The sequence below is a fragment of the Cryptotermes secundus genome, unplaced genomic scaffold (genome assembly GCF_002891405.2).
Source record: "Cryptotermes secundus unplaced genomic scaffold, Csec_1.0 scaffold678, whole genome shotgun sequence".
NCBI classification, from domain to species: domain Eukaryota; kingdom Metazoa; phylum Arthropoda; class Insecta; order Blattodea; family Kalotermitidae; genus Cryptotermes; species Cryptotermes secundus.
This window is the reverse complement of record NW_019742973.1, coordinates 389,187-414,072: the sequence shown is the minus strand read 5'-3', so window position 1 is coordinate 414,072 and position 24,886 is coordinate 389,187. Positions and strand designations below refer to the sequence as shown.

Here is a 24,886-nt window from a genome sequence, read left to right as displayed (position 1 = left end):
GACATGAATGCTACCATCCACACCCTTAACTGTTTATTAATCACTAGAGGGGAACTGTGATTTAAAGCACCAGCTTGGAAGAAAGGAAGCAGCACTGTTGCATGCAGTGGAACAGTACATCAAGGCGGACAGTGCTGAGCACTTGTGTGAGGAATCATTAAATACTTGCTGAGCTGTAATCATCTGACTGACAACTCACTTGTAGGATCCGTGGGTGTTGAAGCAGCTGCCATGCTCACAGGGGTCCTCCTTGCACTCTACGATATCCTCTGAGCAAGAGGGTCCCACAAACCCTGGCGCACATGTGCACTTGTATGTGTCCCCCAGGGACTCACACTCGGCCCCATTACGGCAGGGCATGGAGGCACAGTGGTCCTGCAGCTCACAGTGCTGTCCCGTGTAGCCAGGCGCACAAGTACAGGAATAGCTGTCCAAACTCCTCAGGGTGCATGTACCCCCATTGAGACAGGGGTCTGAGTCGCACGAGTTAGCCACCGGGATCTCGCACAGGGAGGCCGAGTAGCCGATCGGGCAGATGCAGCCGAAGGTGGGGCTGGATGTGGGTGATGACCGCACATTGCAGGAACCTCCATTCTGACATCGGGGACCAGGTCCTGTGTGGCAGGGGTTCATGTACTGGCAGTACTCCCCCACATGCATTGCTGTGCAGCTGCAACCAGACACACACATACACACCAGACTCATAAAGCCAACGTCTTACTACAGACTTCCAGTCCTAGAAATCTTATGATTAATAATGTGGCGTGTAGACCACGAGACAAACAACAAGACAACGGCCCGCAAAACAGCAACAGAAGAACGGTGTTCTCTGTGTGGTCCGTGCAGAGATGTTATAAGCACGGCACTTAGTGAGGAGTGAGTTCAGTCAGTCAGTCAGTGAAGTGAAGCCTAGTTGGTTGCTTAGTGAGTGAGAGGACTGGTGGGGTTCAGGTGTTGTTAGAAGCTGGTAGCTGAGGCATGGGGACAGTTGGGGAACCCATAGGAAGGGGACATACATCGCTGGGAAGACTGGTGAAGATACAGTCATCTGAGAAGATAGTGCATGCTGTAGTGAACTGTAAAGTGTGTGAATTAGTGAAACGGTTACAATTACTTGTATTCACGGATCTGAAAAAGTTTAATAAGTCCCGTCTATAGTCACTCCATACCTGTAACATCATCATATGCTGGTAACGCAACTTATAATCCAACAGCATGCTAGACTCGTGTGCAGATGGCCTTCACTAATGTGACAGCGTGTAGTCTGGATAGTCGTTGCCAAAAAGTCGAGAAAAGTGCTGCTTCTGTTGCCAGGGCAGAAGAGTAAGTGGGCACAGGAAGAGATCGTCCTTATATAGGGGAAGGGGGCCAAGATCGACGATGTACGAGATGGTGGCAAATTTAACGAGAGGGACAGAACTGTCACATACCAACAAACAACCGTCTTCACATATCCACCACCTTGAGAACATAAAACCTTGCAAAATCATAGGACTGAATGCTCCACGAGCCAAATATCTATGTCTGCTCATCTAAAATTTGTCGCAAAATGGAAGCAAGTTCAAAACGCCTTGCTTTAATCCTATATGTACAAGACAGATGATCTGGACATGTAAAAGGAATGATGGACACAGGTTGAAAAAGCAACTGTGGCTATGAGCAATCAAAGGCGGAACCCTACGTAAACCCCCACAATTAGGCATGCACCTAAAGTGACTGGGCAAGAGTACATCCTGACATCTCTAATTTGGCGGCATCCCGCTAATGGGCACTTTGTGCTNCCCCCCCCATGACTAGCAAGTTTCCAGCAGATAGTACACCCTCATGAGACAACGCTACGAAATCCAGGTTCCCATAACAGCCCAGCCTCATACCTCGCCGCCTGCAGCGCAACAATGAAGATTCACACGCACGTTTCCAAAATCATGAAACTTCCCAAACTGGTCCCCACCTCAAAACATTCCATGTTATGATAAACACACAATTCTTGTCCGGTATTTGCTGCGTATGTCTGATGTGGCCTTCGGTGCTTCAATGTGTCATCTGCTAAGTGACCACCATCCTCAGGGTCTATGTCATAGAACTGTCTCCTGAATCTGGTACTGTTCAAGTAAAATTAGTGATTTTTACATTTTAAAGACAGGAACAACAACTGTACCTGTAACTAACTACCGCATTTGTGTTTTGTCCACTTGCCACATTTATATGCTTTATAGGATTCTCACAATAAGGAATGAATTCCATAAACAGAAACAAGAGACTCTTCCTTTTAATGGACACGCCATTTCTCCACTACAAAGCCCAACCGGTTACTGCTGTTTAGGGAAACAGCAGCTGTTTACTGTGAGAACCGTATGCAACACACAGATACACTCTGTGGGCAGAATGCAGTATATAGTATAAAGATTCAGTCCGTACCTCACAGGGAAACACATTACGTCTCCGCTACAAAGTCCAACCGGTTACTGCTGTGTAGGGAAACAGCCGCTGTTTACTCTGAGAACCAGACAGAACACACAGATACACTCTGTGGGCAGAATGCAGAGTTTTAGTGTGCTAAAACAGGTGGTACATATAGTGACCACTGGGTTTTAAAGCTTTAACATTAGAGCAGTAGCAGGGAAGTACGCAATAACAAGTTAATTCTTTCTCTCCCTCCTGCTGGGCCACAAATCAGCAAGACGGCTTGCAACCGCCATTCTGTGCACCCCTCCGCTGCGACCCGGTAGTTGGCCTGTCGAACCAGCACCGGAGGCTGCGACATTGATGTCAGGTTCACAGAACACATTTGCGTCGGCAGAGATGGCCAATTGCACACGCCAGCTGATTATGATATTCCCGTGCCACAACCTGTTCCACTTCGGTCACCCAGCTCATCCACAAATTCCATTAACATGTTCACAGGAGGCCGCCACTGGACCCCATCCATGCGTGCTACATGCCCTCTCATCTCGTCCTCCTTGACTGGACGACTCCGGGTCGTTCCTGAAGGAGCCGGAACTCGTGCCCACTGAAGGCGCATCCCAACTTGACAGTTGGAAGCACTGTCTTAGGCACACAAAAAAGTCCCTCCGCTGTTGCCGGCCCTTCTTCAAACCAACGCGATCCGACAGAAAACATTCGGTATACATCACGACACACGCCGGTCAACTCGAACCCGCGACCTCCAGGTTCCATGCTCTGACTTTTGCTGGCTTTCCTTCCTTGCATCGCACCCTCAGACCAAATTTCCTGTTCTCACTGGATCTGCATAAGGCATCGCGTGTTTTGACAGAACCACCAAGTTTAGAGGGACTGTACCACAGCTGAGGCGGTTAGTCGCAGGCTTCCCACTGTGGGACCTGGGATCGGTCCCAAGTCTGCTCATTCGAGATTTGTGGCTGTCAAATTGGTACTGCAGCAGGCTTTCTCAAAGTACTTCGGTTTCGCCTGCCAATTCTCATTCCAACTGCTCCACATTCATCAATCTGACCGCTATACAGTCTTGACACTGGCAGCATCGTTAAATAACCAACTTAAAACAAGTTACAAGATGCATACATAGGCTATTCACTCATATTCGCGTAGTTCTCTCCAGAACTCAAAGAGCCGGGGATAAAAGTGCTCTTTGTTCTTCCCTGCAACTTCTACCTCAACATTTTTCGCTCCGATAAGCATTCAGCGAGTTGCATGTGTTCATTATCGTAGTCAGGTTTCAACTAAAAACCGGAATGTCAACAAATTTCAGTAAAACTAGCCCGCATCGAACCCCAAGAAGGTCCACTAAGTGGTTCTCCAGCAGTTACATACGGAGGCAGACAAACGACTGGATATTTGCTTGGCTCATTCTTAAACCCTGAAGACGGAAGACACGGCGTTATATACCATATGACAAGATATATTCTTACCACCGCTGTGAGAACCTCAAATCCCACAAATGAATGACTGGTTCATTTCTTTCGCTGCGTATGTGCCGTAACTACTGGTACTTCAAAATCGGGCCATCTGCCACACTGCGCTTCGGGCGGAAACGAGGATTCAGCTTGTTAACTGAGAAGGTCCTTACTAGTGGGACTCGCCATTCATAAACATCTTTCCATCCCCAATGTATTCAGTGCGTGGAGCTGAACAGCGCCTTCAATCCATGCTCCGTACCGACCTCACACTGTGCACCTGAGCAATGGAAATTATCTAATTACGTACTGCGCGGGGGTCTGGAGGTCTTACTCGCGTAATTTAATGAAAGTGAACAAATCAGCTGTGTTTTTTGGCGCCAGGCGGAAAGACGAAACACAGAAAACATTCTCCATATTTCGTCCCTAATTGCCTCAGGGATCTGCACATTCCGCGTGCTCTTGGGGCGACACGCCCTGCCCCGGCCGGCCTGCCGGTCTCACAGCATGACTTCGGTAACTGTAAACGGGTTGCGGAACCGCTGTCACGGTTTCAATTTCTTATGCAAACGAGAACCGCAGTGTCAGCATGATGTCCGGTCCACGGGTTCCCAAAGGGAAAACCTGTACAGCGAAGAACAAGAGATGGAGAGACAGGCTGAGCAGAAGAATGAAACGAAACGTTCCTCAGTATGTGGGCCGGCTCAGCTTGAAACGCTTAGGACTTCACATTCGGAAGGAAGCCGAGTGGCGCCGCGGACTATCCTGACAAAGCTGACCACTGTCCCAGTACCTCCAAGCGAATGCCGTAATTATATCGTCAAATATGTCAGAATCGCTTCCTCCTGGAACCTTTAAGTTCATCGAACGTGATGTTACACACAGTCGCTAAAAAAGCAACGATCCATCCACCTCATCCAGCACCTGGCGCCCCCCAAACAGAATTTCGGGTGGAACGCCATAATTTACAGACCTGCGCAACGGACGCAAGCAGAGTTGTGGTCGACATGGGCGCAGGAACGTGAAGTGTCCGATTCTAGCCGAAACTGGAACGCGTCACCAAAGAATTTCTAACTTCATACAAATCACTTCGGCGGTTCTCGAGCTCTGCTAATGTGCGCATTTTTGGCAACTTTTCGCTGAAAACATATGAAAAATTGCAACAAAAGAAAGCAGCTTAAAAATGAACATACCAAACTCGCTAAAAGTAGATCTTTTGAATTATGCAAGAGGACAAGCTTCTTATGCAGCTGCGTTAAGCATCGACTTAGTGATGGCGGTGTTGGCATCAAAATAAATCTGGATTTAAGGCACTGGCGCCGGCAAGGGCAGGGCAGCCAGGGATCTGAGCTAGCCTACCGGAATTAAAAACAATAATCTAAACTGAACAAAAGGAAATCCTACCAAATACTAACCTCAAAAGTTAGAAGCATTTAAAAAAGTATTATTTTATCATAAATAGCCTAAGACGACCTGAACAATTAGCCTTACAATTAGCTTAAACGTAAGCAAAATGTGGAAAGGCACGGCACATATCACACTGGAAAATATTTTAAAACGTTGTGCATGGAGGGAACCCCGTCCCCATGACGTTACAAACGAAAAGGGGCTATATATGGGGTCAGAAGGGGCTTCTGCGAAGTCGGTGGGCGGGAAATGTGTAACATACGAAAACGGATGTAAAATATTGTTGGATCTGAACTGCTACTCAAGGCTTATTGCGGCGTTTCGGAGCAATATATCGCCTCCATTTTCTGGATCAAAGCGCATGCCCCGAAGATGGAGGCTCCAGCATGCGAACTAATCAGACGGCCTATGCCGCAATATGGACGCAGCCCGAGGGACCTGTAGGGAGAGGCCACTGAAACGTTGGGGTTGCATCAGCTCTGCTCCTTGCAGTCAACATGCGCAACAAGAGGCGATAACCGCTAATCACGGCAAACATGTAAACAAGATACAGAGCGACCGCGGTGGAGACGGAGTGGTCTTCTCGTACACAGGGCAATTTTCTTGTGACACCTTGGCTCAACAAGGCATGGAACCGGACTAGGCACGGTCGGAGTGAATACCCTGCAAACTTCGGACATGTACACAGCGGCAATTGCATGAAAAGCAAAGCCCGATCACGCCGCGTGCTGACAACGGAAAGACGGCAACTTCCGGCACAACGGTGGGTGAGACACGTGACGGGCATGATCACGGCCGGGGCTCGATTAGCTAGTACAGATCCTTGAAATTCTCGCCACCGATGTCCACCCCCCCCCCTCGCACAGCCACGTACTGAAACGCCTGTATGACGGAGCTCACCGCTTCCATCCTGTGCATACGGCTTTATTTCTTAAGGGAGACACAAAGATTGAGGGTGCTGAGGGGAATATCTGGACCCAACAGGCAGGAAGTAACACGAGGGTAGGGGAAACTGCACAATTTCTACTATAGGATGGGACATAGAATTCCGGAGACTAGCTTGAAGCATGAGATTGCAAAGCGGGAAGAGAGATTCGTGCCTCCGGATAGGGGCCAGTGGCGGTGCTTGTAAACACCATAAGAATGGGAGAGTGCCGCCGCGTGGTCTGGCGAAAAAATACCAGCGTTTCGAGAGCAACGTACTGCCTCCATCTTCAGGGCAGTTATTCCAGTACTGCTGTCAGAATGGCAAGCTCCCGCTGTGTATTGTCATTTTCTAGAAACTCAGAGTGTGGGGCAGGAACACTGTACAGCACAGCAGGTTGTAGCATCCGGCGTGTGGCAGGCGGGGGCAGTACCGTCAGCTAATTCCCGATACTTCCAAATTGATTCATCAGCGTCGTCATGAAGCCCATGTGACACAGCGCTTCCTGCATGTGTCCCTGCTTCACTCTGCACTCTGCCCAGCTCGTCTTCACGGACATAACTCCGTGAGTTCCGCTGAAACATGCCGAAGAATATGCCAGGTAGGAAACCAGCACTCACAGCTCTGCCAGCTTTGCTCTGTGTTCCGTATGATTCCCACAATAAACAGCCTGTTTCCCTACACAGCATTAACCGGCTGGGCTTTGTAAAGGAGTTGAAGTGTTTTCTGTGAGGCAGAAACTGCACTATCTGACGGTATTCCGATAAACGTCTTGTTTCAAAGAGTTTAATAACTGAGCGACACATTCTCTGCCATAGCCCACTACTGCATTCTACCACTAACCTGATCTTGAGCCAGGTCAATCTCATTCAGATATTTCCTTACGGCCAATGCTAATCTTATACTACCATCTATGCCTACGTCTGTCTTTACCCTCCAGATATCACAACAAAAACTCAAGTGTGCTTTACTAGTTGTTTTTTTTTGTTCGCTTAGTGGGGAGTGAAGTCCATCTGGGTCCACTCGGCACAGCGGCCCCTGATTGGCCTATTGTAGCCTGCCCCGGGTGATTATGATGATGGAGAATTTGGTGGAATGAAGATTTGCAGGGGAAGCCGATGTACTCAGAGAAAACCCGCCCGAGCGCCACTTTGTCCACCACAAATCCCACTTGACCAGACCCGGGATCGAACCCGGGGCGCTGCGGTGGGCAGCCAGCGACTAACCACCTGAGCTATGGTGCGGCCTGCTTTACTAGTTCCCTCCGTGACTTACACGGACACGGGCAACAGGATGTGACGACCACGAAACAGGCATTATACAGGTCTCGAGTACTGAGTGGAACTCATGTGAAGTGTATGATAATATTAAAGTGGAGAGTGAGATAACAAGATGCAAGGAAATGGTCAGCAGAGTGGCGTCTGAGAATACGTTGATGGTCGATCTGCACTCAGCGGAGCGCGACAGTTGGCAGGCCTGCTGCTCGCTCAGCGTTCCCNGCCACGCCTGATGCTGCCCCCCCCCCCTCCACCCGGCCGGTTCACTTATCTGTGAGCGTCAGCCGTACTACTACCCATGTCAATGACATCGACCCTGTTTGTTTGTTTATTGCAATTACTCATGTTACCCGTAAGCTCCCGTCGGATGGCCATCTGCAGCATCGATCAACGGCAGTTTGACAAGGTCAGGGCATGGGAAGATATTATTAAAAAGGATCTTAGAACTTTGTGACCGACAGTGGCCCACCCCTGGAGAAAGCCTAACAGCAATCGGCAACCTTGCTGTAGCAGGATGGACGGCCGAAACAGGCAAAAAGCACCCCTCAGCTTTTTAAAGCACAACCGTAACGGCACGCACCTCCACCTGCTTCAGTATTGCGTGTTGTCTGCGTGGCACAGCCCGAAACGTTAAATTCAGACAAACTCCACTGCACATTATTGAACATTTTGTTGCCGGCTGTCGCCATCTGTGCGTGTGGATTCCTATTTCACATTCCGGAGGCCGGCTAGCCTCACAATTCCGGGATTGCGCTACCGATCCCGTCGTCAAGGTTACCATAAGAAAGCGAATAAATATTGTAAAAGGGTAAGTTGTCCCTGTCCTCAACGAATTAAGCACTACGCCACGAAGGCGTATGGGGGTGTCGATGTATAGATCCATATTTTCTTAACCTATCTGGAGGTGAGTGGTCAGCTTCTCGTCCCGGGTTGGATAGGAGGTTGGGTGGACCCCAGAACCGGTCTGGACGATTTGGAGAAAATTCTTGACCCTACCGGGACTCGATCTCCGACCCCTCAGTCGTCCAGTCCGTAGCCAGCCGCTTTACCGACTGCGCTAATATTGTTACCTCCATAAATTAACGGGGAATGTTAGTGAATCTTACGATTTACATAGAACAGGCGCTCTATTTCTCCGTACAACTTCCGCTCGAACTGTCTCTCGCTGCGAAATGCAAGCGCGATGCGGGCAGAAACGCGGATAGGTCTGCATGTGACTTAACCAAAACTGCAATGTCAACAAATGTTTGTAAAACTCCGCAAGTTTAAATTACGCAGTGCTTCAAAGGATTATTACAGATAGACATGACGAGACGACGTGTGCTCATTACACAGAAAAAAGCTATCTCTACAACTGACTGACGAGGCTCCCGCATTTTCTAGGCAATCGGCTCATAGACAGAAATGAGGTAAGCCTTAAGCGCCGGCCGCCCTAAACCTCCCAGGATGATTCTTCGTATTAATTTCTATTAAGAGGCTGAGTGGACCCCAGGGTCACAGTGCGGCTGCAAGGGCTGCATCGGGTATCGAACCCGCGACCCTGCGGCTTGTAGCACAGTGCCTCAACGAACTACGCTACATTTATGAGTATATTACGGCAGTGTGCCACGTGGTTGTGCTTGCTCCTGCAACCAGGGCGCACAAAGTCACAAAGAAAGAGTTCGGAAGACATATGAGGTCCCCGTGGCGGTGAGTAGTAAGGTTACAGTCGTCTAAGGCGTGAAGCCGTGTAGTTTGGTACACAGGTGTCGGAACGGCCTGACAAACTTTACCCTGAAAACAAAGGCGGCAGGTCACTACCAAGTATACCTGCTACATGACGTAACATCACTCTCCTTTCGTGTTACTCTCCAATGCCGTGCTCCTGCGCTCGGCTCTTCGCTGTGATGCCACTGCCCTGATGTAACGAACCGACTCAATGATCAAAATGAATGAACCAATTCTACGGCACCAGGCAGGGCCTTACCTTCACAGGTTCCTGCAATCTTGTCTTCCCGTCTATCCACCAAAATTCCGTAATTACTTGTCACCCCCAACCCTAACCACATATCCTGCGCTAGAAGCATCAACTCTTTACGATGTGCCGCCGTCTAGTTCACCGTATCGGAGGAACGTGTGCCTCCATCTTCATGGTGGAAGACCCTGAAGGTGGTTGGTAAACATCTGACGGACTATACGTGTGTGGCCTCGCATGTTGAAGTCGGTAATATGGCCCCGCAAATCTCGCGAAATTCTTTGTAAATCAGTCTTCCCGAGTGCATATGTTTTCCTCGGCGCTTTGTTTTCAAACGTTTGTGATCTGCTTCTTCCTGTACATTAAACAACCGTATTTCACACCAATACAACCGTTCTAAGATACGAGTAAATCAATGAAACGTTATGACCGAGCCTCGTGGACCAATAACGTAAAGCTGTCCCTTTACTTTATCAATTCATTAAACATCACATCATAACACGTATGGGGGACTCAAATTACAGCTCTAAACTAGTTGGGGGGGGGGAGAGTCACCGTCAACTTCAGCCCCGGGTACTCGCTGGAAGGAAGGATGGGTGGGCCGCAGAGCCCATTCGGTTGCTGTGAAGAGAACAATCCCTTGCCCCCGTCGGGAAACCGCACTTCAGTTCGTTGCCAGTCTAGCCCGTAGCCCATCGCCATACCGACTGAGCTATCCCGGCTCCCTCGTGCACAGAACCAATCAATGAGAACAAACCGGCTTGTCCAATTGGGATGTTGCGGGGCATTCGTCTCTGCAACTGTCAGCTTGTTACGCCAGTTATCGGGACACGTACCATGTAGTTCAACGACGTGTCATTCTTAGCACGGCCCGCGTGTCTGCCCCGCCCCACGCACCACGAACACCGCGGGCGGGCGGGCGCACGGAACCGAACGCGGACCTCTGGATGCAATCTGCTCTCTCTCTGTTCACACTGCAGATCGGTTCCACATGGCCGGGCAGCGCAGTATCGGGGCCACTGGCCCGTCGCACGCTGCTAGACGAGTGTGGGGCATTGCTGGAATGGTACGAACATTACTTCAGTTGCCCAGAACGGCCAGTGGACTAAGCAAAGAAAAAACTTTTGAACTCGGAAGTGATCCAACCGTTGTTCTGCTTCGGTGAGAAACCCGGTGTTTTGCAATACATACACGCAGACGGAGTTTGGGAACACGGTGCTTGGCCTAAGGGGGGCGGTGACAACTGAGCACAATCTGCGCGCTTTGTGGAACACTTTTAGGATTATCACACCAAGGAAGATGGAATGGGCGGGTTGTGAATGAACGCATGGGAAACATAAGAAATGAACACCGAGTTTTCACGGGAGAGCCTGAGGGGAAGAAGCCAGTTGGAAGGACATTAAAAAGGCGGGAGGCTGTGGGCTAGATTAGCTCTGCCCTTGTGAACACAACGATTCGCGAGGAATTTCTTAAGTATCCGAACGTCCCATGGAGTTACAAGGCTAGACCATATACAATCTGACTATGGAGGGTACGGTCTTCTGTGTAGTTCGGGGACAGCCCGATGTTGCGGGAGGCACAGAGTTCCTCCACCTTCGAGGGTGAGAAGTACGTCAAGCAAAAAAACCAGAAGTGGCGGGCGACAAGCTGATACAAGACGGTTCTCCAAGAACGCGAGCGGTGCTGGACACCGGGATAGCAACCTTTTTTGTCTGGTCGGCTCTCCCCAGTGCCGTGCCAACCTGCGACCATCACACAGATACATAGAAAGTGCTCCTAGCTTTCTCCCGTTCCCATCGCGCGGGGTAGCAGGCGTCTGTTTCCTACATCCCATCACCGAACGCAGTCGCGACGCTCTGTTCGCAAGTAGAAACAAAGTCAGCACCTGCTAACTGAGATGGCTTCTCACGCAAGTCCACAGAACTGAGGAGTGCTGCAGGACATTAGTCACAATGCTCAACGTTTAGCTAACCTGCCCGCAACGCTCCGACTGTCGGACCTCTCCCGTGGTACAAAAACGAGGCTGCAGTGACTGAATCATAGTGGTACAACGATTAGAACACATTAAAAATGTATATAGACTTTGGCGAGTTAGCAATTAAAAGCTCTACCTCCTGGGATATGACGTCGTGTAGTCAGCTGAGAGTCGACCGTTTCGGAGAAGCATGTCACCTCCATCTTCAGGGTTTTCGAATAAGCCAAATACCAATAACCAGAAGATGGAGGTGACAATTCCTCCGAAACTTCGGCTGACTTTGAGCGCACCACATTGGGTTATATGCCATAAGACAGAACCCTTAATAACCAGCCCTGAAAGAACCTCGAATCTCACAGAATAATGAAAAGCTGCGAAAAAAAATACTATAATAGTTTATTCACATCCGTGTGCCCTCTCGTATTGACAGGAAACCGGCTGAATGGATTTTCATTAATTTTATACCGGGCAGTTTACAACAGTGAACGCACTGCCATCTTGATTCCAACTCATGAGGACCTAAGTGCGCTTCTGCAAGTCGGAAAATGTATGGCCAGCACACTTTCCCTGCAAGTCTTCTGGTTTTAGAGATAACTAAACAACGGGAAAAGGGAACGCAACGTCGCCATTGTGCCGCGTACATTCCCTAACTTGTTGGATCCTGAGTTTCGTGTTTCATGTCTGTAACAATGCAACTTGTGTTACTATAAAGTGAAAGCATGTAAAGTTTACCCTGTGCTTAACTAATTAAGCACCAGGCCATTAAGGCGTGTGGGGAAATGGAGGTACAGCTCCAACATTCTTGACCTCGAAACTCAATGGAAGTGAGTGGTTAGCTTCACGACTCAGCCGCTCTACCACCCCGAAAATCGCTTTCCGCGCCCAATTTCATAGCAGGCTGGGTGGGCCCGAGAACCGGTGTGAAATTTATGGAAAAGAAGAAAATCCCTGCCCTTGCCGAGGAATCGAATCCCGGTCGTCCAGACCGTAACCCGCCGCTATACCGACACAAATTTCTGCTATTATATACTCCATAACTCACAAGCACCGCGTATGAGAATAACATTTTGCCTGAGTCGGCGAACAATAACATCTACTGCCGATACAACACGGTTGAACAAGTAACGTAGGCATCAACAGTGGTCTGACGGTAAACACAAACTGGTCGCGATGCACGGGAGACATCACAAACGCATGCCTCACAGATAGAGCCCTCTGCCAAGAACTGGGCACAGATGGGAGTGGGAAGATACGATTAAAATGGGTTCCAACGGAATTCGGCGGGAACCTGGAGACTCAGGACAGGATCTAGAAACGGGCTCTTGTGAACACGGTAATGAAAATTCTCCGATTCCATGAGAAGCGGTAAATTTCTTGGCCAGCTGAATTCGGCGGGAACCTGGAGACTCAGGACAGGATCTAGAAACGGGCTCTTGTGAACACGGTAATGAAAATTCTCCGATTCCATGAGAAGCGGTAAATTTCTTGGCCAGCTGAGCGACTGTCAGCTCCGGCAGCATCAGCCTGCGCCCGGTCACGAACATTTTCGTTCCAAAACGCACTCCTGCCGCCCACTTATCTCGTAGCCCAGGGCGATACATGATTTTCCAATCTTTTGCTCATTTTCTATCCCGCATTTCGAAATGTGTTGCGTCACGCACCACGAATACGCAGTGCGTGTTGCGAGTAACTTTGCACCTTACCCAGTGCTGATACTTGTTAGCCAAGTCTAACCGAGTTCCTGAGAAACTTATCGATTATTTGGCTTATGGACTGACAGGACCGACTAACAGAAAACGCCTCGTTTTTATAAAACCTATCACAAACAAGACAGGAAATGCTGCATCTCAGGTTCTCCGAACGCAACGCCGCGCAGCCCGATAGCAGTTCACCGAACGTAGCGCCTCCGTCTTTAGAGTCGATGAGCAAACCAAGCTCTGCTTCCCGCCCGCTTCTTGATAATTTCTTACTCGGTTTTTACTCTTCAGCTCCTCCTAAACGTCGGTCGCGTACGTGACGTCGCAGTCAAGAAGACACAGGAAACGTCCGCACATCGCAGCAATCCTGGTGCGTTCGTGAATGCAACCTGCAGACAATCTCTTGTTAACCGCGCAAAGCGGGCGGGTGGACAAGCAGGGGCCTTCAATATAAAATTTGATCTAAACGGTTTTCAAGCCGTCAGGTGACACAACATAAATATCTATTTCGTTTAAATACCTCTGACTGGATGAACTGTAGCGACATTTTTTTTTCTATTGCTAGTGGGGTGGGACTAAGTCCCTTGTACTGCGGCCACCTCTGGCCTATTCTACCAGCCCCAGATGATAGGGGAGGGTGATTGTGGAGCAATTGGTGGAAAGAAGATTGGCAGCGAAAACCGAAGTACACGGAGAAAACCTGCCCCAGCGCCACTTTGTCCACCACAAATCCTACTTGACCAGACACGGGATCGAACCCGGGCCGCCGCGGTGGGAAGCCAGAGACTAACCGCCTGAGCTCTGGCGCGGCCTCTTGTATCGACCTTACAATGTGCGTTTCATTTTTATCAATAACGTTTGATCGAAGCATGTTCTCACTCCGAGTTATGTGGACAGAGCTTTGCGTACTGTCTGCCACTGTTGTCTGATTTCCACCAAAATTGGAATTCCCTGCCGCAGACACGCGCAAGCGCTTCCGTCCGTACAATTTCTCTTGTAGGCTCGAATGCAGTCTGTGATAAGCTCAATTCAGGAAGTTATGATTGTGACGAAAGACAGGCTCTTGAGAACCGCGTACACATAATTGAAAGACTACTAATTAACAGAAATTCAACAAAATTCTCGTGAGAATGAGGGCAGGCATGTTTGGACAACCCTAGCAGACAGGTTTTCAACTACACCATTGTGAGACTTCAGGTAGACCTGTAACTATCCCCCACCTAAACAACCACTTTATGCCTTCTGATGCGTCTTGGCAACATCGCCGCCGTAGCATGCAGCTCGCAACAGGTAAACCGAATTTCACTCGTTACGTGGTTCACAGCTTATTTAACGACGCTGTCTCAACTCCAAGCGTTATTATGGAGGCCCTATTGAGCCAGGTCGAGTGAAGCGCAAATACAGGACTAAAATGTGAGATCGCTTGCGAATCCTTTGTCCTTCTGTCTGTTACGCAGCAGGCTGGAAGGGTGCGTGTACTCCATATGTAGCACACAAAATTACCCACGGCGTCTGTTGAGGGTTCTCACATATACTCTCTTCTCATTAGGCTTAGTTAAAACATGGGAATAATTAACGACATGTAAATCAGGAGAAGCCTCCCACACAGTTTCAACAAAATCTGTGAAATATTGTAAGATCTGAGGCTTTCACGGCGGTGACTATGAAGAAAGCAGTCTTCTGGAATTTGGCACCGTCTATATGTGGTGTTAACCGACGTTTCGGAGGAACGTATCGCCTCCATCTGCTTTTACCGGTTCTCATGGTCTCTTCGCTTGCGGATTTCTTATATTTTTCCTTCTACCCTGNCCCCCCCCCACCCGACACTGAGTCACGGGCAAATGTCCAGACATTGCCTTCACCCATCGCGTTTTTTTTTTACAAAATATGCATACAGTGGCTACTCTTTTGTTTCGGCCTAAAACACAGATGGGCACCGGCAACACTATTTGGGCCCAAGAGATGGGGGAAGAGACGGAAACCACTTGTAAGAAATGGAAGCAGATGGAAGTATTAAAAAGACAGATCTGCTTCAGGGTAAGGTCCAAGTGGTGAGCTCTTGTGAACACGGTAATGGGCTGAATTCCGTCCGCTTTGCTGCTGGTGGCTACTACAGTCGGGTTGGGCGGTTACGCGGCAAAGAGACGAGCCCAGTTCCAATAAGTCTGGCGACATTCTGCATGACCACTTGTTGGCAACACTGTTGCATGTCGCTCTGAATCGAATCTGCTCGAGCAGTTGAGCGCTGCTCCGACATCTGGCACACCCGACTGCTGCAGCTTGTCCTGCCTCTGGAGAACGCAAAGCAGACTTCACACAGTGAACATGTACCTCAACCTCAAAGGAGAGGACCGCAAATTATCTTACTTTGAAATGACATTTTCCCTTATCTGACGACTATAACTTTGGATGCGCCTACACTTCTCAACTCTCCCTTGCGTGCTAGACGCCCAGCCAACCCGATTATCGCACTTCTGTCACCCTGACAATATTCCGCGAAGAGCACGAATTGTGAAGTTCTTATTTATATAATACTCTCCAGTCTATCGCTTCCTCCCTCTTGGATCCAAACAATTTCCTAGCACCTTCAATCTCCACAAGTTCCTCCCACACACAACAGTCATAGCAACTGATTGTGCTATTTTATCTAAACGGTTTCACACACATGACGGCAAACGACTTGCGAATGTAATCCGTTCTATCTGAGGTCGTTCCAAAGAATCCGTCAAAGTCCGAGGCTCCGTGTTCTCCAAGGCGAGGAAACCTCGATGCTGGTATGGTTCACCCTTTGTCGGCTGTTGGAGACTGCTTATGCAACAAATTCGTAGCCACCCTCCACACGAAAGCTTCAATTCACTGCACATGATGGCGGGGAGGGGAAGGAATGACGCCACGGACCGGAACAAGTGGAGGTGAGCTGTTTGCAACACCCCTACGCTATCACGGTGGCCACGCCATCTGGCGCTATTGTGTGTGCGTTACAGTGAAGCTGAGACCACTCTGTTCATTCTTATGCAAATGCTGCGGCGTGATGGCCCGGGGCATTCCCACGTCGCACGTAAAAGGAGCCGGGCATACCTCATTGCAAGGCGTGCCTTCTATTGCACTGTACTGTGCGAGATCTGTCTTAATGAGGTTCATATCTCGTGTCGTGAGTCAGTTTCTGCCGCGTTTGCGACTTCGTCATATCTGCCGTCTGTCCGCCAAACGGATTTCCATAAAATTTGGTACTGGCGACGTGTTTACTCAAACTTGTCTATACATTCTAGTTTGGGTTAAAATCTGGCAATAACGACCACTTTACACCAAGGCCTCCAAACGTCCCATGCGTAACTCGCCAAAATTTATCGCAGCGAAAAATTATTTCTAACAGAAACTGTAAAGAAAATGAAACACGTATTTTCTTTTTCGTTTTCGAGGTAATTATGTACTTGTGTGGGCGAATGTGCCGGAATCGTTATGCCATGCATACATTTCCTAACTTATTTCTAAGAGCAGCTTCTGAGACGAACTGAGGAGCAGTATCTACATAAAGCAGGAATCTAAATTAAAATTCACCGACCGCATACTAACGTCGGGGCCAGAACAAGCGAGCAGTCTACTCGTATTCACTATGGGAAGGATGCACACGCCAACATACTGAATGTTATCACAAGCGGTCCATCCTGTTACGCTGCGACGGGCAGAAAACTGGTACCGGTGAACTTCGCCAACCGCACGGAGCTGAGCCTTCTTGAGCAGCCGCCAGTTGTGCAGCTACTCAAGAACTTCCCACATTTTATGGAACCCGAAGGTTCATTGCCATGTTCACAAGATCCCTCCACTGGTCCCTATCCTGAGCCAGATCAATCCAGTCCATATTACCCCACCCCATCTCTTAAGATCCATTTTAATATCATCTACCCACATACGTCTTGGTCTTCCTAGTGGTCTCTTTTACTTCTGGCTTTGCCAGCATCCTATACGGATACCTCTTCTCCCCATTCGTGCCACATGCCCTGCCCATCTCATCCTCCTTGACTCGATCATTCTAATTATACTTAGCGAAGAGTACAAGTTATGAAGCTCTTCATTAGCAGTTTTCTCCAACTTCCTGTCACTTTATCTCTCTTCAGTCCAAATATTCTCCTCAACACTCTGTTTTAAAACACCCTCAGTCTATGTTCTTCCCTTAATATCACAGACCAAGTTTCACTCACACCCATACAGAACCACAGGCAAAATTATAATTTTCTATACTATACTTTTTATATTCTTAGACAGCAGACGAGAAGACAAAAGCCTCTTGACTGAATGGTAGCAAGCACCGCATGAGTTCAATCTCCTCTTAATTTCCTCCTGAATCAGGTTTTGATTTCTTACTGTCGTTTCCAAATATCTGAACTGTGACACATTTTCAAGGATCTGTGAAATATACTTATGTCATAATATTGCCCTGCATTCTGGTGAAAAGACAGCAACATATACTCAGCTTTACTTCTAGACCAACCTCCTTACTAGAGTCATTTGAGAGTGTCTTGTGCTTTCTTTATGGTATCTATGTTATCATACAATAGACTCACATCAACAGCTGATGTGTCCCATTTAATTTCAGTCCCACTTGGTTTTCCTGGACCTTTCTAATTGCATATTCTAAAGCAAAGCGGAAAAGCAGTGGTCAAATTTGCTACGAAAACAATATAGGAAATGGAACGCTAGAAAATGGGAGGATAACATTAAAACGGATCTTAATTGTGAGGTGGGCGAAACTGGTCCACGATCGTGTCCAGAGGGTCTCAATGCTTTGTGCTGGCTGAGTGGACGTGGAAGCGGGTCAGCGATCATGTTCGCCGTCAAGAACACACGTCGGGTCGTGCTGCATAGCAAAAAAACTATCGATATTAACTAAAACATCGATTTATGCTATGAGAGGGAATAGCGCAACATGTTCCCACAATTAGCAAGCAGGGAGCCGGATGTCCATGTGGATTCCGACCTACGAACATCTGCGAACAGGACAGATTTGCAGCGCGTCAAGGATTCGCGCCGTTGGGGGCCATCGCTGTAATGCTTAACGTACGTAATACCAATCGCAGAGAAGCTCGGGACGGACAGTTTACTCCAGAGGCGAGTATGTTCTACAACTTCTTACTGTATCAGTTTGTGATTTAGTTCTGTAGGAAGTCTCCAGTAATGGAGATTCTTACGAAGTTAAATCTGTCTGATGGCATTAATCGGTCGATAATATTAAACTGGATCTTAGAGAATTGGAGTGTCCTGGTGTGGACTGGTTTCATCTGTCTCAGAAGAGTGCCCAGTGGAGGGCTCTTGTGAACACTGTAACGAACCTTCGGGTTCCATAAAAGGCGGAAAATTTCTATAGTAGGTTATTAAGTATCAGTCTCAAGAAGGGCTCTCATCACACAGCGTCGCAACGCCGCCATGTTTACGATGTCGGGGCCTTGCGATCTCGCCTCACAACTTCACACGGCCTCCATGTCAGCTGACTGGCGGTAGGCAACTGAGAAGTAGAACAGTGCGGTGATCTGTAGCGGCTTGATGCCCGCAGCAAAGTTCACGCAAATCCGTCTCCACCTCGCAGAAAATACACTGCATCTCAATTACAAAGGCCAGTCGGTTAATAACACCTGTCTACTGCGAGAATCACGCGAAACACACAAATACATGCACAGTGTCCAAAGGTTAAAGCATGCGGTATGTAATTACCACTGTGCTTCCAAGGGATGAAGGACAACGGCGACAGTAATCTGCCCGCACCGGACTGAGGGCCCTAGGTTGCCGTAGCCACAGACAGTGAAGTGAGTAAATAGGCCGTGGAGGCCCACAGGGTCGTGAGACGTCGATGTTCCTATATTTTCTAGAGAGTTGGCTCACAGATGCCGGCAGCCCTTTACCCACGGGAAGATTCCTGGTACTCATTTCTGTTAGAGGCTAAGTCGACCTCAGGGCCATAGTGCGGCTGGAAGGATTAGGTCAACTGAAAAATGCAATGATCACATCGGGAATAAAACCCGCGACCTGTATACAGGCTAGCGGAAATTATATAAGTAGGCGATGCATCTCAGAGATTACGGCCTTTAACTTACAAACCTGTTTCACCAAGGCTCGATACGGAATATGTATTGACAAAATAAATTCCACATCGACTGAGATAATCATGTGCTATACAAACGGTAGGCGAATACAAAACCTTATTCAAAGCTGGTGCAGACACTAGGCAACGACAGCGAAATAAGCAACTATACAACGGTCTTTACTAGATATCGGCCCGTAGAAAGCAACAGGAAGTGTTTTCTGTGCGGTCGGTGCCGAAATGTTATAAGCAGGACGTGATCCAGTCAATCAGTTGGTGAGTTATATAACCGCTGGGCAGGGGCGGCCCGCGTATAGGCACTGTGGAACTGCAGTACCCCCAATTTCCACTTGATATTATCGATAACATTTATATGAGTCCTTTTTTCTTTAATTCTTTCTTTATACTTGTACAATACAATATATAATCCTTATGCTTAATAATGTCAGTAGCCAAATCTTTGTATGGAACAGTGCGTTTCACAGTTCCAGCGGCGAGGTGTTTGTTGACTGTGCGCATGCGCACATAGGAAGCTACACGCGAGGTTGCAAGTGTGAGGGAGCACTGCAGGAACGACAGTGCCAACCGGTGTCGACCCTGGCGTGCGGGTGGAAGGTGTGCTCCGCGTGTGTTTTGCTTAAAAACCGTGTACCATATTCTTGAATATGAGTTAATTGTAGAATTAGATTATTATCCTGCTTCCAGCTATTCTATTTGATTAATTTTTTCGGTTCTTTTATTTAACAGAAAACTTTAACCATGGCCTTGCATCCCCGAGAAATAAGTTCTGTGACTGTAAGTGAACTTCAACAGCTTAAGTTTTCACAACTGTCTCTCCATGAGAAAGTTGCAGTTAAGAAAAGAGGTCGTTTAACACCCGATATTCTAATATCTCAGCCAGGCATAAGGAAGAACAAGAAATACCGTATTTACGCATGTATAGGCCGCACATTTTTTGCCAAAAATTCAAGAGGAAAACTGGGGTGCGGCTTATATTCGAAATATTCGAAATCACATTTCATTTAAAAAAAAAAGTATATTTAGTAATACAGGGTGTAATACTCCTGAAATAATATTCCTAGAAAATTATTTTTTCTATAATTTGTCTGAAAATTGTGCTGCGGCCTATACATGCGTAAATACGGTATATTAGTAGCTTTAATTCTGAATGGTACAAACGGAAAAGTTGGCTTTGCGGCTGTGAAGTAAAAAATGCACTGTTTTGCTTCCGTGTTTGCTGTTTGGGGGTGATGTAACGTGAGCAAAAGATGGTTTTAGAAAGATACACAAAATTAAAGAAAAAACTGAAAAGCACGAGAAGTCAAAGAAGCAGGAACCGTAAGTATTAAGGAGAAACTTAGTGAGGCATACAGACTTCCAATTAATGAGCATAATATAAAGGTTAAAAAGAATGGATTTCATTTTTAAATGAATAGATTAAGCTTGAACTGTAACAATTTAGGTTAAAGTAAGTAAAAAATGTTTGATTTTGTTCTTTTAGGATTTTATCAAGTTTCTGAATAAATTTTCTTTTTATGCATGTTTGTTTCCTTTTATACAATTTTAAAACAAAGGTTACAAATTTTCTGGAGCAGCACCCCCACTAATTTTGGCTACGAGCCGCCACTGCCGCTGGGGTTCAGCTGTTGTCAGATGTTGCTGTGAGAAGCTGGTGGCTGAGGCCGAAACAGTTCGGGAACCCAGAGGAAGGGGACGTCCACTGTTGGAAGCTGCTACCAAGCAACGGCACTGAAGACGTGACTGTGGACACTGATGTGTGTGTGTGTGTGTGTGTGTGTAATAGTGAAATGTACAATGTGGTCACACGCTGTATCAGAGAGTTCAATACGCCCGATTATCAACCAAAACCCCCGTCTATATGTCACATGCAATCACGCGACGATGCAATAAATTAAATGACCGAATATAGTTAACATTACTAACTGAATTTAAAATTCTTCACGAAGTATGTATAATGCATGAAGGCTGACTTTACGTAATGAAGGAAAGGGCACGAGCTTGGTTCATTTTCAGAGTAAATGTCAGTTTACTTCCTGAAGAAGGCACTTCTCTGTGGCGGGGTTACCACACCGCAATCACCTGTCTTCACTTTAGTGTCGCGTTTAATATTCACAAAACCCGGCAATACGTCAGCAGCGCAATTCTGCTGTTATACCTCCTTTAGGTAAAGTTATCCCTGTGCTTAACGAATTAAGCACTAAGCCATGAAGACGTATGTGGAAGTGGATGTATAGATCCGTCTTTTCTTGACCTCGACACTAGTTGGAGATGAGTGCTCAGCTTCACGCTCAAGCCGCTTTACCCCCGGGGAAAGAGCCCTCCGGTACCCATTGGATAGGAGGTTGGGTGGACCCCAGAGCCGGTATGGACGACTTCGAGAAAATTCTTGAGCCTACCGGGACTGGAACTCCGAACCTCAGCCGTCTAGACCGTAGCCGGTCGCTATACCGACTGAGCTACCCCGGCTCCTCACATCTAATTTTTTTAATTTTTTTTTTTTTTTAATTTGCTTGGTGGGGGTGGAGTCCAACTGGGTCCACTCGGCACGGCGGCCATTGATTGGCCTGCGGGTGATTATGATGATGGAGAATTTGGTGGAATGAAAATTGGCAGGGGAACCGAAGTACTCTGAGAAAACACGCCCCAGCGCCACTCTGTCCACCACAAATCCCACTTGACCAGACCCAGGATCGAACCCGGACCGCCGCGGTTGGAAGCCAGCGACTAACCGCTTCAGCTATGGAGCGGCTGGCCGTGGAATAAAAAGCTCCCGCCATAACAGCTCTGTACGCATGCATCTCAGTATACTTAGCTGAGTCACTGCAGGGACAGCGCCGCGCTTGGCTTGCAAATGAGCCTTTCAGTATCGAGTGTGTCGGGAAGCGGTGATCTCGTCTCGCCTGCGCTACACCGCCAAATTACACTTATGCGGCATTTTCGAGACGGCATTTATTCAAATTTGATCTTCCTGGGCCGTGACTGCATGCTGCCCCGTAGCCCTGGACATGAGGGCACTTTCTCACTACTCCAACCTAAGATGAATATAACCCTTACAAGCCTTTCCCAACCCATTTTCCATGCCACTTGTGGGCACGGCACCAAGACAGGCCTACTGCTGACGGTCGCAGCGTTACCTCCCTATACAATCGAGGCATTAACACTTTAACCATGAAAATAGAGGGACCATGTTCCTCCGAAATATCTGTTATACCTACTACACTGCACGGTGCTGATCGCTTCAAATACAGAAATAATGTCTTGTGATGTGACACCGTGTACTCCTGTAGTTAACAGGACATTTCCCAGGACCGTACTGGCGCCATTTTCCAGGTCGATGAGTACGCCAGGCAGGCGAGCACTGGGCTTAATTTTTGTTCCTGAAAATGGAGGCCGAAGCGCTGGTGAATGTGTCGGACTACACGGCAGTACTCCTGACGGTCGCCAGCCGGTGCAAGCGACTTCAGAATTTCGTTAGAATCGCTGGCTCGCTGTGAACTTCACAGAAATCCTGAAACGTACAGAGGTCAATACTCACTTGCAGTAGGACTCCCCTCGTGGTGAAGACACGCACGTTCCGCCATTCTTGCACGGACTGGGAGAGCACGACACAAAGCCTGCAACAGAAAGTCGTACTACTGAGACACTGACAGCAGCCAAGCTGGTCGAGACATCCGCCGATCGTGTCCACAGGAGGACATCTGAATGCAATTCATTCATAAACCCCTTTACCATCAGATCCATTCTAATATTATCCTCTCCTCTACACTCACTGCAGTGCCCGGTAGGTTCACTCATGGGCCTGCTTAAGGGCTTATGTCTCGTTTCTTCCAAGTCATGCTCTTCATTCTTAGCGCCCTAACATTTGTGAGCTACAGCTCTCCCATCACCATTACTCACTTCCGGTCTCTCCTCCTCGCAGAGACCAAGTGTCACACAACGTCTACACATTGCGTAATCAATACACAGCCTCTTCAAGCAACTGCTGGCAACAACTGACACTTCATCTACCCACGTCAGACGCCTGGGAACGAACAGCGGACCCCGCGGCGGGAAGTCAGCGCCTTGCCAGCAGGTTTCTGTACGAAGCCGCAGGCGGGGTGGGGGCTACAGCAGTGGGTGGAAGATTGGGTGTTATCAAACTGGGGGGCGACCACGTGATTCAGGTAAAGAAGTGATTTTCTTCAGATCAGGAGGTTGTTTGGAAAACGTGATGTTAAGTGGTTCGTAATTAAGCTATTATAAGCAAACAAAATTTGTGTTCAGTGGTATGAACTGCATGGGGGGCACGCGGTGCCGTAGTTGGCTACAAGCAGGAAGGTCGCGGTTTCGATTCCCGACCAGGTCACTGGATATTGCAATTGACCTAATCCTTCCAGCCGCACTATGGCCCTGGGGTCGACTTTACTTTTACTGTACAGAACTGCATGTGGCTCAGAACAGGGCACTGCTCCGTGCATGCAGTGAACACTGAAGAAAGCGTTACATATCCTGGCCTAGCAGTTACACCAATGAGCACCACCTCCTCCTGCGTTCGCAGCGCAAAGTTATCCTTGCAGCTTCGCGCAGATCCACTTCCCCTCCCCCTCTCCAAACAAAATTATATTGAGAAAGATGAAACACGTGGGGCATGTAGCACGCATGGGACGAGAACTGCATAAACGGCGTTAGCCACGAAATCCATAGTAACGATGCCAGTTTGAAGTGAAGTAAAGCAAAGCTATCCCTGTAACAGGCCGTGAAGGCCCAGTGGGTTGTGAGACGTTAAGGGTCCCACATTACCTTGACAATCGGCTCAAAGATGGCGGTAAGGTTGTCAGCCTTACGCGCCGGCCGCGGTTCACTCCCCAGGAAAATTATTTAATTAATTCCTGGTACTCATTTCTGTTAGAGGTTGAGTAAACCACAGGGCCTAGTGCGGCCGGAAGGATTAGGTCAATTGAAAAAAATCCAATGACATCATCGGTATCTGAACCCGCGACCTTCCGGCTTGTAGCATAGACCCAAGCATATATTAAAATGGATATAAAAGAAACGTAATGTTAGGGCGTCGACTTGATGCATCTGGCTAAGGACTGGGTCTTGTGATGTACTCTTGTCCACAAATGAACAAAAAGCGCCTCGGTAAAACGATCACCAACATTTCCGTGAAACATACCGTCTCCCCCTTCAGGGTGGAAGCAGCGCCAGTAAACTACCGAAATACACACGTCGCCACAGTCCAGTCATCACCGTGAGACTCAAACCCAACACGGCAATGAACGCTCGAATTCCACAGCGGACAAGAGTTTTAAGCACATGCTGGCCTCTCGCGGGCTTCCGCTACGATAAGCCCTCAATGCCTCTGCACTTGTTCACGACCACCGCGCCCAGCAGGGACATCGCCCGTTAGACCGGAGTATATCGGGATATGAACAGAGTACCTCAGAAGCAGTGCCACTTGGCCTCACTTCCGCTGTTAATCGTAAAGACGCGACGCGACCGAACCTGCATTAGGAAGTGCACTAGCAATATCGGACACTTCCGGTGGCCAGTGTGTGGCGAGATAAGCCGGCAACACGCACGACACATCGAGAGGCGGTTCCCAGAAATTCTCGGGGTTACTTAACCACGTTGCTCCAACTGCAGAGTTTACACATCCTGAAAGTACAAGACATATCGCCAAGGATGAACAGACAGTGCTCTTGG

At 48.2% G+C, this 24,886-nt stretch overlaps 1 protein-coding gene across 1 annotated transcript in view; it reads right to left on the bottom strand.

Annotated features, from left to right (window-relative positions):
• LOC111873629 (neurogenic locus Notch protein) overlaps nucleotides 1-24,886 on the bottom strand; it is an 83,883-nt gene that overhangs the window by 33,799 nt on the left and 25,198 nt on the right. Inside the window, exons 2-3 of the mRNA XM_023868524.2 lie at nucleotides 22,737-22,815; nucleotides 200-670 (exon numbers count right to left, since the gene is read on the bottom strand). Coding sequence (XP_023724292.1) covers nucleotides 200-670; nucleotides 22,737-22,815 — 550 coding nt within the window. The remainder of the gene's footprint in view (nucleotides 1-199; nucleotides 671-22,736; nucleotides 22,816-24,886) is intronic.